General features: G+C 30.0%; 2 protein-coding genes across 6 annotated transcripts in view; one reads left to right on the top strand and one right to left on the bottom strand.

Annotated features, from left to right (window-relative positions):
- The first annotated feature begins 6,406 nt into the window (after positions 1–6,406).
- On the top strand, positions 6,407–6,772 carry LOC117181060 (probable salivary secreted peptide). The gene has a single exon (XM_033373628.1). The coding sequence runs from the start codon at positions 6,407–6,409 to the stop codon at positions 6,770–6,772; it is 366 nt and encodes a 121-aa protein (XP_033229519.1).
- Positions 6,773–15,522: 8,750 nt separating this feature from the next.
- Positions 15,523–17,222, bottom strand: part of LOC117181551 — a 79,657-nt gene continuing 77,957 nt past the window's right edge. For all 5 annotated transcript variants that reach the window (XM_033374368.1, XM_033374369.1, XM_033374370.1 and 2 more), the window contains 3 exons: positions 16,129–16,371; positions 15,948–16,052; positions 15,523–15,777 (listed from right to left, as the gene is read on the bottom strand). In XM_033374368.1, the coding sequence (XP_033230259.1) occupies positions 15,652–15,777; positions 15,948–16,052; positions 16,129–16,371 (474 nt within the window). In that variant the 3' untranslated portion in view covers positions 15,523–15,651. The remainder of the gene's footprint in view (positions 15,778–15,947; positions 16,053–16,128; positions 16,372–17,222) is intronic.

Here is a 17,222-nt window from a genome sequence, read left to right as displayed (position 1 = left end):
TATCCCAAATTTTCAACTCGATATGGTGCTTTGTGTAAAAATAAGTTGAAAATAAAAAAAGTATCGGTATGGTAGGAATCTAGTCACATAATCTACTTGTCAGATGGCCTTAAAATCTGAAGAGGTTTTTGAAAATTATTTTTTTTTTGGGTTAAAACCAAACTTTTTGTAGCAAATTCGTATTTACAGCTCGAAAATTCAACTATTTTTTCGAAAATTGAACTAATTTGTTAAAAATTATGTTTTTTAGTTGCAGATTTATTATTTTAGTTGAAAAATTATTCCTTTTATTAAAAATTCTGTTTTTTGGGTTAAAATTAATTTTTTTCACTGAAAATTTAACTATTTCATTTTTGATAAGGAATGTATCTTTTTTAGTAGAGAATTTACCTATTTTGTAAGAATTTTTGTTGTTGAAATTTCAAATTCAACTACTTGTTTAGAAGCTGAACTACTTTCCTAAAAATTTATTTTTTAACTAAAACAGTTAAATTTTTAATAAAAAATGTAATAGCTAAACTTATATTTTGAAAGTTAATATCGAATTACAAAAATGAATTGTCTACAAAATAACTGAATATTTAACTAGAAAAAGATTAATTTTCATCAAAGAAAATCGATTTTCAATTTTAAAATATATTTTGTGAAAAAAAGTTTAATTTTTTACCAAAGAGATAAATTTTCAACTGAAAAGGATACATTTTAAATTGAAGTTGGAATACTTAAATTTGAAATTAAAATAAATTTTAAGTTAAAAAAAATTTAATTTAAAACACTAATTATATATGACACCAGAAAATATGAATCTTCTACAAAAAACTTTATTTTGAAGAAACAGTTGAACTTTTAATCAAATAGTAAATTTTCAGTTTCAAAAATAAATTTTTAGGAAAGTAGGTTAACCCTTGCACAAGAAGTTGAATTTGAAATAAAAAAAAAATTTCCTTCAAAATAGGTAAATTTTATACAAAAAAGATACATTAGATTTTTATGCAAATGGTAGAAATAACTTCAAAATATATGTATTTTGTTGAAAATTCCTCTTTTTTGTAAATACTTTTTTTGTCAAAAAAGCAACTATTTGGTTTAAAATCTACCTTTTTTAGTTGAACCTTTAAGTATTTTGTAAAAATTGGCATTCTGGGCTACATTTTACAGTTTCCAATTTAAGATAAAAAATATTTATTATTTAATATATCTTGTAACTGCGTGATGTCGTTGCGACAGTTCACTCAAAGCGAAAGACACGCACATAGCGAATAAGCACGATGTCGAGCTCACGTCGGTCAACAGTGGGGAACCGTTGCTTGAAGCCAACTGAAGCCCAAGACACTGATTCACTGATCAGATTATCTCCTGCGATCAAATGAGCCTGTCTTTGATATTGATAACAGCGCCATCTGACACGCAAATGTTGATCGCAAAGTAGTATCTCGAAGTTATTGGAGCAACGTTAATAAAGAAGAGAATTATATATCAATTTACTTGATTCTAAAATGTTATACTACGTTTTAAAATTAATTATTTACTCTGACATTTTCTCGTTAATATTCAATTAAAATTTACATTACTTCTCAATTGTTAGTGCTGTCGTAGCCACTCAGTAACCGCTACAATTCGATAAAGAAAACAAAGAACAAGAAAAAGAAGAATTATTGGAGAGACAGAGATAGAGAGATTATGGTCGTTTCAAATTGAAAAAATCGAAAGAAAACAAAGATAAGTGCGAACTACTTCAAGGATCGAAATCCCACTGCAGTGTTCATTAATCTCAAATTCTCAAGTGTTAACGTGAGAATAGTGAAAACAGAGTTTTTTGTAGATATTTAATTAAATATTTATGAAAGTAAGTTATTTTCTGTTCATTAACTTTTTGGTTTGTCTAGTTATGAAATTACCTCGCATACATTTATATGTGAGTATGCAGAAATGCGTGCTTCTCCACTTGAATTGTTGACGTGCGGTGTTTTGGTGAAAAAAGTGATGTTTTGGATGCTGCTGTCTTAAAATGATTAAATAAGGTGTAAGAGCAAACCTTCTTACTCATTTACGTCAAATATTTAGATTATTATTTTATCCGTATTAGAAAAACAACTTTTTGAAATATATATTTCCACGCTGTAAAAGCCACCGGAAGCGGTTCATACGCCCTTGACTGTTTACGTTCGGAGTCAACATAAATCCGGGAAGTTCCGCCCACCTTCCTAAAGATTGCTGTTTGCTGACCCATAGCGAATAAACCAATATAATGTATGTTCACATATTTTAACTACAATTTTTTTAGAATTTAATAATCTACAGAAAGAATTGACAAATCTTACTGAAAATAATCATAAATATATAATCTTAGCATTTTGGCAAGGAAATTGCAATAATCATAATTTAATATCCAATTATAAAAATTTAGTACCTTGTCATTGTTTAAAGTAAAATGTTAATAATAATTTATACTTTGTTTAAAAGTTCCTAAGTACTTTTGCCTGATGACAAATAATTTTCGTTTCTTTATCAATTTCAAGAATTTAGCGAACTTTGAAGATCAATTTGATATGGCAATACTTCGAGGAAAATAATCGATTGAATGATTGTTCTTACGTCATTCCCAATCACGATGGAATTGGTGTAAGTGATACTTATAAAATTTCAATTATCTACAATTGAGAGAGTCATAAAAGGAACTTTGAAGTGTTTAAGTTCAGGTGAGTTTCTAGAATTATATAATCGTGCGCATAAAAATTTATTAAATTATTTTTTTAAATTTTAATTAATATTAAATTAATTGGTTATTATTTTAAAAAGTTTATTCGATTTTTACAGTCTGCTTACTAAAAAAAGCTACAAATAATAATTATGAAGTTACTTTTAATAAATTTAGGTTTTTATTAAAATAATAACAATTTTTTTGTAATATCTTTTATAATATGTGCATATCAATCTAAATTGAAAATGTTTTCATTCTTAAATTTATATGTAAAATCATTTCAAATTTAATACATGAAAATATGAGATTTTTTATGACATGGTTTTCGGAATGTTAGAAAATTATCAAATTTGCAGATAGAAAGAGAATTTTGGGGCACTAAATATTCTTTTGAAAGCGTTTAAAAAAAATATGGAACGATTTTTAATGAAAGACCTTTCAAATGAAACGATTTTAGATTAGGCAAAATTTTGAAAAAAGAATAATATTTTTTATAAAATGAAAACGTATTGCACTTGTATCTTTTTAAAATAAAATTATTTAAAATTCAATAATTTAAAATTAGGAGTTTCTAAAATTAAAAAACAATTAAAGCAGCTTGCGTGTAAAAAATTATGACTAAAATTTTTGAAATTTGTTCATTTCATTTAGAAAGTAATTGAAATTTTATTATTTCTAAGTCAAAGGGATAATCGAAATTGCATGATATAATACTAAAAATCCGAACAGAGGACAATTTCAATTATGTGAAAAATGAAATTAAACATGGAATATTTTCGGATTAGAATTTCGAAAATTGTGATATGTTAAATGAAAAGAAATGAAAATTGTATTCGTTCTAATAAGGCGCAAACAAAAATGAATATTTGAAAATTTGAAAACTTTTGAACTTGAACAATTTTAAAATTATTCCAAGACCAAAAAAATAAATTCATCGTGATTTTAGCAGATCAAGATTAACATTTTTTTGAATTAAAAATATTAAAATTTGAATTATTTGAAAAAATTTCAAAACAAAAAGGAATTTAAAATGGAAAATATTAAAAATAAAAAATTTTTATCACGGAAAGTTCAAAATTAAACGAAACCGAACTTTACTTACTTTACTTAAAAACTGGAGACAAAATAAATGACCAAGAATTACGATATTAACCCTTTTTTTGTACTAGAAACCCTTTAAATTTCAATTATTCTAAATTAATTTAAATTTAAAAAAATAAAACTGTTTCAATTTTCAATCATAGTCTTAAAAATTCAACTATTTCAATTTTAATTGTAAAATCAAAACCAATAAAAGGAAAAAATTGAAATTTTAAAGATCGAGATTAAAATTTAGAAATCTAAAATAATATATATTTAAAATTAAAGAAATCATTTAATTACTCGGGTATTAATTTAAGATAGAGTTCAATTTTAATCTATTTTGATTTAACACAAAAAATTTTGTTACTATCAAATCGTTGAATTTTGAACATATTATTTAGCATTATTATTCATTGTAGAAATATTACAATGAATTTATTATTTTTTTAATTGATTAATTTGCTAAATCTTTAACTAAAAAAGTATAATTTAAAGATATTACATTAATAAAAAATTAAAGAAACATAAATCCATTTAGATTTAATTCTAATTTTCAAAATTCAATATTTAGCCCTCTAGAGGTAAAAACTGTGTAATTCAAATTTGAAGATTTATAATTCAAAAGTCTTTAATTTTTACAGTTGGCAATTCAAAGTCAAGTTTTGAATGATAAAGGTTCGAAATGGAGAAATTGTGAATTCTAAGAATGAAAATTTCAGAATTTTTGATTGTAGAACTTAAAACTTTCATCATTTTAATTTTAATCAGAAATTAAATTTTCAATTCTAAAGTTTGCAAATTCAATAAACTGTAAATGTAAAAGGTTAAAAAAAATTGTAATTTTAAAACTGAAAACATGCATTATTTTTTATTATGAATTTTCAAAGTTAAAAAGTTCATTTTTCACGATTTTTAATGAAAAGTTTGGGAGGACTGAAAAATGCCGGAAGAATAAACTTTCGACATTGTGAATTTTCCGAAAAAGAAAATTATCCGATTACAAAATTAGCGAAATGATAAAATTGTTGCCAGAAAATGGCCGAATTATGAAATTCCCGAATTTAAACCACTAGAAAACTAGTTTTCTAACTATTATTCTTGATTCATTAATTAAAGAATAATTAAATATTAAAATAATATTTTGTGATAAATATAAACATAAAAAATTTTCTTTGACCTGAATACTTCATTATTGTATTTTTAACGTATAAATGTTATTGATTGAAAAACCATGTTTAGAGATTAGAAAACTCAAATGCGCGCTACGATCGCGATTATTGTTTGGTCGTCTCGCACAGTTTTTAAATTAGCATACAAAATTATTATTAGTACGAAATTTTGTATGTCATAGTATCTAATAAATAAAATAATAATTGGTTAATCGCCCGGACTGTACGTTAGACGGTCGGGGTTCAATCCCTGAGCCGGTACCTCTGGAAATTTTTCTATGTGCCTTTCCAAAATTTCTGGTGGTTCGGATCCCACTTTAAGCTGTAGCTACCCCATTGCACACTCGGCTGCAATCCAGTTCGTGAATAATGGGGTAATCGAACCGGAATTCGCCCCAAATCTGTTAAATGAAGCACAACAAAATATAAAATAAAAAAAATAAATTAAAATTTGCCCCTCCATCGTGTACTTGACTGCAACCCAGTCCGCCAATGATAGGGCAAAAAAAACCAGGCTTTTTCCAATATGTCGGGGCACACTGCCCTCAGTAGATCACTTAATTGAATTATAAAAATACATTTGTGATTGATAATTTATACCGGGACTGCCCCGTGCAAAATAATTAAATAAAATCCAACTCTTCAACTTTCAAGCAAGTAGTGTCATTTTTAACAGAATGGTTAAATTTATATTTAAACTAAAAACAGTCAATCAAAGCCATGTTCACGCAGAAACCAAATAAAAAATCCTGTACAGGATCCTCATAGGATCCTGGACATGTTCCTGGACACGATCCTCCACACGAACCTATACAGGTTATATTGACGGTTTCTGTGCATGAATTTGGTAAAGGAGTCTGTACACGATCCTGCAACGGAACCTGAACTGACAAAATAATCTTTTAATGATAGAGTCTAGGTTCCTGTATAGGTTCCCTTTCGAGATAAATTAAGGTGCGTGTTTCTTTACAGTTTCTTTACATTAACCGGCGTTTACAATCACTCTGTAAAGAAATTTGTACGGAATCATTTAAAGGTTAGATTGCATACAGGTACCTATGCGGGATTATGTACAGGTTTCTTTCTAAGATCATGTACAGGTTTCCTTTGCAGAATCATGTACATATTTCTTGCCTGATCATGTGCAACTCCCTTTGCTAAATTCCTGCACAGGTACTTTCAAAATTACCTATACAGGTTTCGTGTGCAGAAATATGTCCAATATCCTCCGAGATACCTGTACAGAAATTTTCAGCTGGGATGGACAAAGCGTTACGTTTCCGTCAGAGCACTCACTTATTTCGTTTACTAGAGTCCGATTAAAAATAGGAAAACTCTCCAGAGCCCCACAATATCCCTCTTAAAATGTCTTCAATCTTTGGATCATCCCATTAACATTTTTAATAACAAAAAAGTATGATTTCAGGTATTCTGTTCCTAACGAAAGTTCGAAATGGCATTGATAAAGTCTATTGAAATTTTGACAATTTTAATAATCATCGTAGTGGCGGCAAATTCAGCACTTGATGCTGGCCATGACCTGATTGTCGGATCTCGACTTGCTGGGGATAAATGTATTTACAAGGAAAATATTGTGAAAGCTGGAAAGTGGTTCCAGATAGTTGAAGTCACCAAAAAAATTAAGACGACGCGAGATGAAAAAGTGACTCAAATTATAGCTAAGGATCACGCACTTGATGGTACAGGCGCATTCGCCAAAGTTATTGAAGGGGGTCCAATGTACTATAATGTTACGATGAATTTTAAGAGTCAAAGGAGTTATGGAATCGATTTCACTCTCGAAGTCTATGCTCGTTAATATTCCTATGTCTTTCTTTTGTTATCTTCGCGATTTTTTTATACAAAAAATAACAAACAAATTTTTTAAATGAATTGGTGCAAATAAATTACAAATTTGAAGATAATTAATAAAATTGTTGATAATTTCCCTGTTGCAATGACTACATAAACCTAGTCCAGTTAGAATAGATTATATTTTGTTAAAATTTTTCACTTTTCTGTGGACATATTTTTTTGAAATAGAACCAGGTATTTAAAATATAATTCAAATTTTCTATACATATTATATTAGATGTCATTTTTTATTGGAGTAGTCACTAAGAGCTTTTTTGTTTCAATTTACACTTTTTACACATCAGAAAAAGAACAAAGATACTTGATTTTGAAGAAACGGAATACTATTTTAAAATAATTCGTGTTGATGTTCATTTATTATTTGTTCAGAACTAAAAATTTAAAAAAGCTGCAACTTTCGAAGCATTGATCTAAAAGAAGTTTGTTATAAACAATAATAAATGGTTTCATAAGTTATGTTTGTGGACTTTATAACAATTGATACCTTCCTATAATTAAAAAGTGGACAATTTGACAGAAAACCACAACTTTCTAGCATCCCAGTGGGCACAACATTTGGCGACGTCTTTACGACATCGTTACGACAACTTTACGACATCCTATGTCTATGTCGTTTCGATGTCTTTGCGATATCGTAAAGACATCGTAAGCTCATACGACTTATTTACGATATCGTAAAGACACCTTAACGACATGGACATAGGACAATTATAAATTACTGAAGAAATTTCTTTAGACATTTATGTAGTGTGTAAATTAACATTTGATAAATTTGAAATAATTTTTACAAGAAGAAACAGCGAAACAATAATAATTAATGCCAAAACTATAAATTAAAATTAGAGGAAAACATTTTCTAATGCATTTTCGGACCATACTAATAAGTACACTAATCCAATAAAAATGTTTTAAATCTTAATGGAGAGTATGATAAATAAAAATAAAAATATTGTTTTGTAGCATTGTTCAACTATTGTTAAAAACTTATTATTCATTATGATATTTGAATAAAACAGAATGAAGCGTGCTGACAGTAGTATCGGCACTCAACGCCTTTACTAAAACTGCTAAACAGTGATATTGATGAAATATTTAAAAATTAAAATAAAATATTAGCTTTGGGGGATTTCAATGCGAAACACAGTCACTGAAATTTGCGAAACAGCAATAATAATGGCAAAACAATTCATAACTATAAAATCAAAAATCTGAACGGACGAAACTCAGACCACTTACCAATAATAGTATCCCATTGGGCACAAAAATTAGCGACGTCTTTATGACATCGTTACGACAACTTTACGACATCCTATGTCCATGTCGTTACAGTGTCTTTACGATATCGTAAAGACATCGTCAGATCATGCGACATATTTACGATATCGTAAAGATGACTTAACGACATGGGCATAGGATGTCGTAAAGATGTCGTAAAGACGTCGACAAATTTTGTGTCAACTGAGATCATTCACTGACCTTACGCATGAAATTGAAGAAAGAATTTGTTTGAATTATAAAAAAGCAGACTGGAACAAATTTCGGGATTACAAAAAGGACAATATTGCCATCAATTCAAAACTACCTACAACTACAGCTATAAATGATTCAGTGCACGCTCTAACGTCACTAATAACAAATGCCTCATACAGAAAAAACTGAACTTTCCATTGGAACTCATTTTTGGTTTCCAAGGAGCTGCAAAAAAAATAAACCCTATTTGCTGAAAAGGAACCCAAAACGATAAATGAGCTCTAAATGATACCACACTTGGTTTCAATTGTAATTGAGCCTATATATAAAGAACCTATTTTTCGGTTTGCCCACTTAGATATTATGTTTAATTAATAAAATAATATTTACCTTAAAGCACACATGTACTTGAACTCTGATGGACATAACCTAATGATGATAATTAAAAAACAAAATAATACCGCCATTAAAATAGATATAATGACATGATAAATATCATTTGCAGGTTATGTAGCAAAGTTGTCAACATAAAGGCATATTCATATGCAAGAAACTATTCGCTTTAAGTCGTTGGTCAATGTCTGTAGATCAATTCCTAACTTACCAGTCCTACTTTGCAAGAGTTTGGTTTGGGAATGATACTTCATGTTCTTTTCAAGAGCGCTCTAAACGAACCCTTTCGGCTCTCTACAGGTATCTATTGGAACTCAAGTTCGAAATGACACCAACTTTTATTTGAGCTGCAACTTTAGCGAAACCCCAGTTTTTTCTGTATAGCTACTGCTATTTGAATTGTAACCAGAATCAGCAAGGACTTCCTTGCCTGAACACGTAATAGATCTTATATCGGAAAGAAATGAAGTTCGCAAAATACAGAAAAGAACTGGCATACTACAATTATAAATAATTAAAAACACTCTTAATGATTCAGTTAACACGGAAACTGAAAAATCGAAAAATGAGGACTGGGATAGCAAGCTGCAGAATTGAAAGTTAATGATGATTCCTTTTGAAAAATCGCCAAGCCAAACCCTGTGAAAATAACAAAACTCCACAGCATGACGAGTCTCGTCTACAACGATGTAGATAAGGCAAATGCGTTGGCTGTGAATTTTGAGAAAGTGCATTATCTTACTAAAAATATGGAAGACAAAAGAACTAAAAGATTAGTTAGTGGTACTATAAGGGACATCTGCCGTTGGTATCAAGAAAGCAATCAAAAGAGCTGCTCCACTAGAGCCCCTGGGTCTGACGGTATGCAAAATCTACCTCATTTTGCAGTCAAGAAATTCAGGAGATTCGAAGAATTACCGGAATTTACGGAATTCATGGAATTTACGGCATTCAAAGATTTTACGGAATTCATACAATTCAGGAAATTCACAGAATTCATGGACTATACTGAATTCAAAGAATTCACAGAATTCATGGACTGCACTGATTCATAGAATTCACAGAATTCATGGACTGCACTGAATTCAAAGAATTCACAGAATTCACACAATTTATGAAATGCGCGTAATTCATTGAGTTTACGGAATTCAACAAATTTAAGAAATTTATAGATTTTACGAAGTTCGCGCAATTTGAGGAATTCACGGAATTAATGAAATTCGCGGAAATGACGAAATTCACGGAATTAATAGAATTCACAGAAATAATGGAATTGATAAAAATTCAAATAATTTAGGACATTTATAGAATTCATGGAATAACTGAAATTCGTGGAATTCAACGAATTCAAGAAACTCACGAAATTCATAGAATACACGGAATTCACGCAATTTGCGGAATTGGCGAAATTCACAAAATTAATGGAATTTACGCAAATGATAGAATTGACTAATTTCAATAATTTAGGACATTTATGAAATCCATGGAATTACTGAAATTCGTGGAATTCACAAAATTCAATGAATTCAAGGAACTCACGGAATTCATAGAATACACGGAATTCACACAATTTGCGAAATTCACGAAATGAATGGAATTCACGAAAATGATAGAATTCACAGAATTCATGGAATTTACGGAAATTATTAAATGCACGGAATTCACGGAATTTGTGGAATTCATAAAATTAATAGAATTCATTTATTTCACGGAATTCAAGCGAGTCACGGTATTAAACTAAATCATAAAATTCAAGGAAATCGTGGAATTCTTCGAATTCACGGAAATCATGAAATTCAATGAAATTACGGAATTCACGGAATATATAGAATTTATGGAATTCCTTGAATTCTACAAATTCCGCGAATTCCCTTAATTATTCGATTTCCGTGAATTCCGTAAATTCTATACATTTCGCGATTACACGGAGAAAAATGTAAGGTCGGCTATCTCTAGAAGATAAAAACGAGAGGTCCAAATCGACAATCTCAGAAAGACGACTCGATTGTCTCAGACCGTTTTCTCGGCCATTTAAAACTGGTTGACCCGATCATTTTGAAGGGCCGGTTTGGAAATCTCAGATGGTCGATCTGATTTTATCAGACATTCGACTCCATCAACTGTATGTAGGATCACGAGTGCATTAACCCTGCCCCAGCCATCTGTCTTTGCATGAATCTCAGCAGTTAATGTCAGAACTGAAAAATAATAATTTAGTTTCAAATTAATGAGTACAATTCAAGTTTATCCTAAATCGACTAATGCTATAATTAACAGTGATTACTTAAATAATTATAATCTATTTCAAACTTACATTAACCTCAAAAAGATTTTAATTAAATGTCTTAAATCTCACATTACTAGTAGAAAATATTAACGTTACAATTACTTATTTAAAACAGTTACTTACAGAATAAGATATTTCCAATGAATCCTCAATAAATACACTTCACTTTGCACTGAAATAGTTGGCAAAAACCTTCTTTTTTAAACAGATATCACTATGCTGTCTATGATTTCGTTACGCTAATTGGAGCCAATTAGTGATACCTTTTAAATTCTGAACTTTGACCATCCATTTTTCTCCGTGTACAGTCAATTCCGCGAATTTCTTGAATTCCACGAATTCCGTAAATTCAATCTTCCGTGAATTACATTATTCCTGTAAATTCCATTAATTCTGTGAAATCCACGAATTCCGTAGTTTCTATAGATTCCGCGAAATACGCGAATTTCGCCATTTCAACGAATTCAAAACTACGAGAGAAAATAAAGTTTTCCACTAGTTTTCTCAGTCTTGCGATCAATTTTAGATACAGAGTAAAAGAAAGTAATAAAAGAGAAATAGAGTTAAACTCCCTTTTTATTGACGTTTCGGCCTCATCTATGGGCCTTCATCAGAAAAACATCTGTTATAAGAGTATAATTAATCATTAAAAATAAAAAAAATAAAATAAATTACATACAAAAGAATAAAGGAGAAGTATAAACAAATTTTTACCTTGGAGGTAATTTTCGGAGTCAATCATATTATAGTTCAAAGAGAACGTCAACATTTAAAAATTCGTGGTAAGTCGGTCCATTGTGTACAGTAAAAGTTTTGGGAAACTGTAGAAATCAAAGCAATTTTCCAAAATTCTCAAAAGAGCTCACATTTTAGCAATTAAAAATTCTGTAAAACAGCTAACAAATTGGTGTGACGTAAACAAACAAGTGAATGAATATGAGAGCGAAGAAAATGGTAGTTATAGATGGACAAAATGGACAAAATCATTTCCAAATGAAAATCGCGCAAAATACATTGGCAATTCAAATTAATCGATGATGCTATTATAATATTGCTTCACGTTAAGAATTTCTGTTTTTAAATTAACAGATACTTTTATAAATTTATTTATGAAAATTGATTCTAGAATTTTTCTTGTATAAGAGTTATTTTCCTTAGCAAGAATTTTAATATTTTAAAAATCGAAATCAAAATAATGATCAACATTCCAAAAATGTTGTGAGAGACCTGTGTTCAAGTTGCCAATTCGACAATCTCTTTCAAGTTCGGCTATTCTATTTTTTGACCGACGACCAGTTTCACCCATATAAACCTTATTGCATTCTTTACATTTGATTAAATAGACAACATTAGAGTTATTATCAATTTTTACGGAGTATTTTATATTAGTGAAACATTTTTTCAATCTGTGATGATTTCTAAAATATACATTAATAATAAACTTTTTAAACACATTTTTTAATCTTTCTGATATACCTTGTACATAAGGTAATAAAACCCGTAAATCACTTTGTCTATAATGTTCAAGCAATTTGATTTTTTTTTGTTTTTAATTGAGCTGTTGTTAATTTTATGTACTCTTTCTTTAATGATACTTTCAATTAATAGTAGTGGATAATTAATTTGTTGCAAAGTAATTTTTAATTGATCTAAGTTTTCTTTTCTAAATTTGATGTCACTTAGTTTAACACATCTATCAATTAAGCCTTCAACTAATCCAATTTTCAAGTTAAAGTGATGGTGAGAATTGTTATCCAAATATTGGCCTGACCATGATGGTTTTTTAAACCAATTAGTCATTAAACTTCCATTTTCAGTATTGGTGATGAGACAAATCTAAAAAATTAAGAGTATTATTTTTTTCAATTTCCACAGTAAACTGTAGAGATTCTTCTATACTATTGAATATATTGACTAGTTCTTGGATTTTATTATCTTGAAACAAATTTCTGGTTGTCTGATCGGTTCACCCTTATCACCTATTGCATCTAACCTTGTTTTAGAATATGTTGAAAATAGAGCCTTATACAAATTAAGCTTTAAACAACTCCTTTTTAAGTGCCATATAGATGATATTTTCACTATTGTTCCTACCGATAAAATCCAAGAACTAGTCAATATATTCAATAGTATAGAAAAATCTCTACAGCTTACCATGGATATTAAAATTCTTAATAAGGAAAATAACTCTTATAGAAGAAAAATTCTGGAATCAATTTTCATAAATAAATACAAAAAAAGTATTTATCAATGTAAAAACAGAAATTCTTAACGTGAATCAATATTATAATAACATCATCGATTAATTTGAACTGACAATGTATTTAGCGCGCTTTTCATTTGGAATTGATTTAGCCAATTTTGTCCATCCATAACTACAAATTTCTTTGCTCTTATATTCATTCACTTGTTGCTTACGTCACACCAATTTGTTAGCTGGTTTACAGCATTTCTAATTGCTAAAATGTGAACTCTTTTGAGAATTTTGGGAAATTGTTTTGAATCTCGATTTCTCTACTATTACTTTGTATCTAAAATTGATCGCAAGACCGAGAAAATTAGTGAAAAACTTTGTTTTCTCTCGTAGTTTTGAATAAATAAAAACGCTCGTGGAAGAAAGGTTCATTTCATGATCTCCTTGATTTCTTGAGGTTCTACTTTTCAACGAATTCCTTGAATTCGACGAATTACTTGAATTCTATGAATTGCTTAAATTGATCAATTCCGTAGTCTCCATAAATTCCGCGAATTCCTTCAATTTTATAAATTCTGTGATTTCCGCGAAAGTTGTAAATTCCCTGAATGCCGTGAATTCCATGAATTTCGCAAATTTAACCAATTTCTTTAATTCCTTCATTTCCATGAATTCCGCGAATACCGCGAATGTCATGAATGCCATAAATTTAAGGAATTCCATAAATTCCGCAAATTCCTTGATTCTGGGAAATACCATAAATCCTTTGAATTCCATTAAGTCTGTGATTTGCTTGTGCACAATTTTCGACTTAGAAACGATCTAATACATGTATTGGAATGCTGAACGATGACTTTACGATTTACAACACTTACAATACATGTATTGCAATATCGTCATTCCAATACCATGTTTGCAATTTTACCTTTCGCTTGTATTTGCAGAAGTCTTGTAGAAGTGTTGTAGAATTCCAAACATTTTTAACAGTATACGAAAATTGAAATACAGTAAAGACCCGTTTATTGCTGGACCCATTTATCGCAGGACTCGTCTATTGCCAGATTCGGGACCCGCTTATCGCGTGATACCCTACCCCCACTCTTTACTTTCAAATCTTTCGGTAAACCAATAGCTCAAAAGGCGGGACTGGATTGATTTTAAGCTGAAGATTGCAGTACGTATTTCGACGTTATCTAAAATGCGCGCGTGGAATTAATTGCAAGCTCACATTGCTAGTGAGCGGACAAAGTGAAATTTCTCCTTATTTTGCGATAAACGGGACCCATTAATTTCAGAAGCCTTGCAATAAACGAATCTTTACTGTATTCGCTGATGAGAGAGCAGTGTTGGTACTTGCAAAGACATATTAATAAACTAATGAAATATCATCGCAAGTGGAGAATTAAAGTAAATGCAATTAAGACGGAATTCATAGTATTTAGTAGAAAATCAGAAGAGAATGAAGATGATCTTGTCATTGAATTGGATAATGTAGAAATAACTCAGAAAAATGTCTTAAATACCTAGGTGCAATGTTAGATAATAAACTTACATTTATGCATCTTAACAATGAAGCTTGCACAAAAGGCTACAAAATAAACAGTCTATTATTTAGACTAATAAATAGGAAAGACGCTCCTAGTGTTAAGAAGAAATTGATATTATATAAGATGATTAATAAACCAGTATTACTATACGCAACTCCAGCCTGGAGTAGTGTCACCGGATCCGTGACAAAAAGCCCAAGCGACAAAGCGCCCGTCCAATGAGAGTCACGCTCCGTGAAAAGGCTCGCGAATCAGAGAGCGACTCGCTTTATTGCAATGGATGTATGTGTGAGCACGCCTCTATTGGCTCTCTGATTTGCGGGCCTTTTTCACGGAGCGCGACACTCATTGGACCAGCGCTTTGTCGTTTGGGCTTTTCGTCACGGATCCGTGCCGCCGATACTCTTAACGAGTTACAAATCTTTTAAAACAAATTATTGAGGCGAATAACGAATTCTAGTCCTGAAACGCGGATTATTGATATTAAAGAATTATTGCAAATAAAAGACATAATACCCAATAGCCAAGAATTCACACAGATTTTATAAATTTCAATTAAGTAATTCGAAAGTGTATAAAACTGTAAATAGCACTTAGTTATAAGATATTCTTAAGTATGAACAAATAATAAATGTTTTTTCCACTAAACTTTTGCGCAAACGGAATAAATAAATGATTTTCACAAATTGAATTCTTAAGCTAGAAGAAATTATAAACATTCTGAATAGTTATTAATAAACGGGTGCAGAACACAGGTCTCGTTGATTGTTGGCAATTGGGTATGAAAGGATTTAAAAATATTAACAAAACTTATATATTAATATACTAAAATATTACAAGAGATTATATAAGATTACATATGTGATTTTCAATAAAACATTTTTGACAATTATTTCATCAAGGGAAGTATAGAAAAATAGTTGGCTTTCAAGTCAAGTTTTCTCGATGGTTAATATAGATTGCAACTTCCTCGCTTTTAATTGAAGATTCATCTTCTGTTTCTTGCGTAACAAACAAATGTCAAACATAAAAAGTAAATCAGGAACAAGTATGAAGATCTGTAATAATAAAATAATCAAGAATAAACTTTTTTTAAACAAAGGGTATTTTTATAATAACAATTGGTTCTCAAAGGATACCTCAATATACTAAAAATGTAAATATTTTAATGTGGGCGTAGGGCCCAAAAATTAAAAATTTTAAAAACACCCAAAAGAGCTTTACTTACCGAAAGTATAGATGATTCTATTGTCATTTCACTGTGCAACCTAGCAAGTGGAAATGTCGATGCAAGAAAGCACATTATAGCACTACTACTACAGATAGTATATTCCTGCAGAAGAGGAAGAAAATTATTAGCAACCTTCACTTTTTTAAAATTTTATTATTATATGAAAGGTAATACTTACAATTACTTGCCAAGAATAATTGGTCCACTTTTCGACTTTGTGAAGTACATAGGCCCACATCAGAATGTGAATTGCAGGTAGGCAAATAAATAATATAAATGATATTGCTGATTTATATAAAAATATACCTCTTTCATTCAAGCAGGTTCTATGATCAGAATCGTCTTCATAACAGTATTCTCCAGCATACGCAGGATAAAAACTACAAAAATAGCTTATTGCAGCAATAAAGACTATGTATATCTGAAATTTTTAAAAAACTTTAATTGAAATTGGTGCTCCACGGTTGATCCATTAAAAGGTTTAAACAATTCGCATAATTTCTACGTTTGACCGATTAGGCATTAAAACTGCACAAAAATTCATTTTCAAAATAGATTACTTTTTAACCAAAAACGTTAAATTTTCATCAAATAACACGGATTATCGACTTAATAGTTGGATTTTCAAATTAAAAAGATTACATGTTTTTCAAAAAAAAAATATATTAGTCATATTTCAGTTAAAAACATTAATTTCTAATAATATATGAATTCTTGCGATCAAAAAGAATTTAAAAAACATCTTAAAATACTAAAAATCAATGCATTATAACACTTTTAGTTTAAAAATGAGTTTTCAATATATTCCATGAAATTATTGATTTTCAACTTTCCAAAGACAAGTTTAGATGTATTCAATCGCAAAAAGTCACAGATTTCTTATTCTAGACTTATAAATCGCTAATATAAGAATTAAAAAAATTCATTTGTAACTTTTTATTCACAATAAGTATTCCGCCTAACAATAAAACCCTGTCAAGGAAAGCCAACCCATCTCAGGCAAAACGTAGCATTGACGAACAAAGCGCGGTAGGCATTGAGTTTTGCGCTCAATGCGACCACCCCCCCGAAGCCATGGGTTTAGAGTGATCGCGCCCGTGTCAATTTGCCACATAGGGGTTAGAAGGTGTCCTAACAACCTATCGGGGACACTGTATGACCTCCCCGAGTAATTAGTCTTACCCTTGTATGCGGGGCTCTGCAGGGGCGAATCTTTTATTTCCCTGCTACACGTGGATACCGAAATGGATCACGCAAATCGAAATTTGAAGA

This window comes from Belonocnema kinseyi, chromosome 10 (assembly GCF_010883055.1).
Source record: "Belonocnema kinseyi isolate 2016_QV_RU_SX_M_011 chromosome 10, B_treatae_v1, whole genome shotgun sequence".
Classification (NCBI taxonomy): domain Eukaryota; kingdom Metazoa; phylum Arthropoda; class Insecta; order Hymenoptera; family Cynipidae; genus Belonocnema; species Belonocnema kinseyi.
This window is presented reverse-complemented; position numbering and strand designations above follow the sequence as displayed.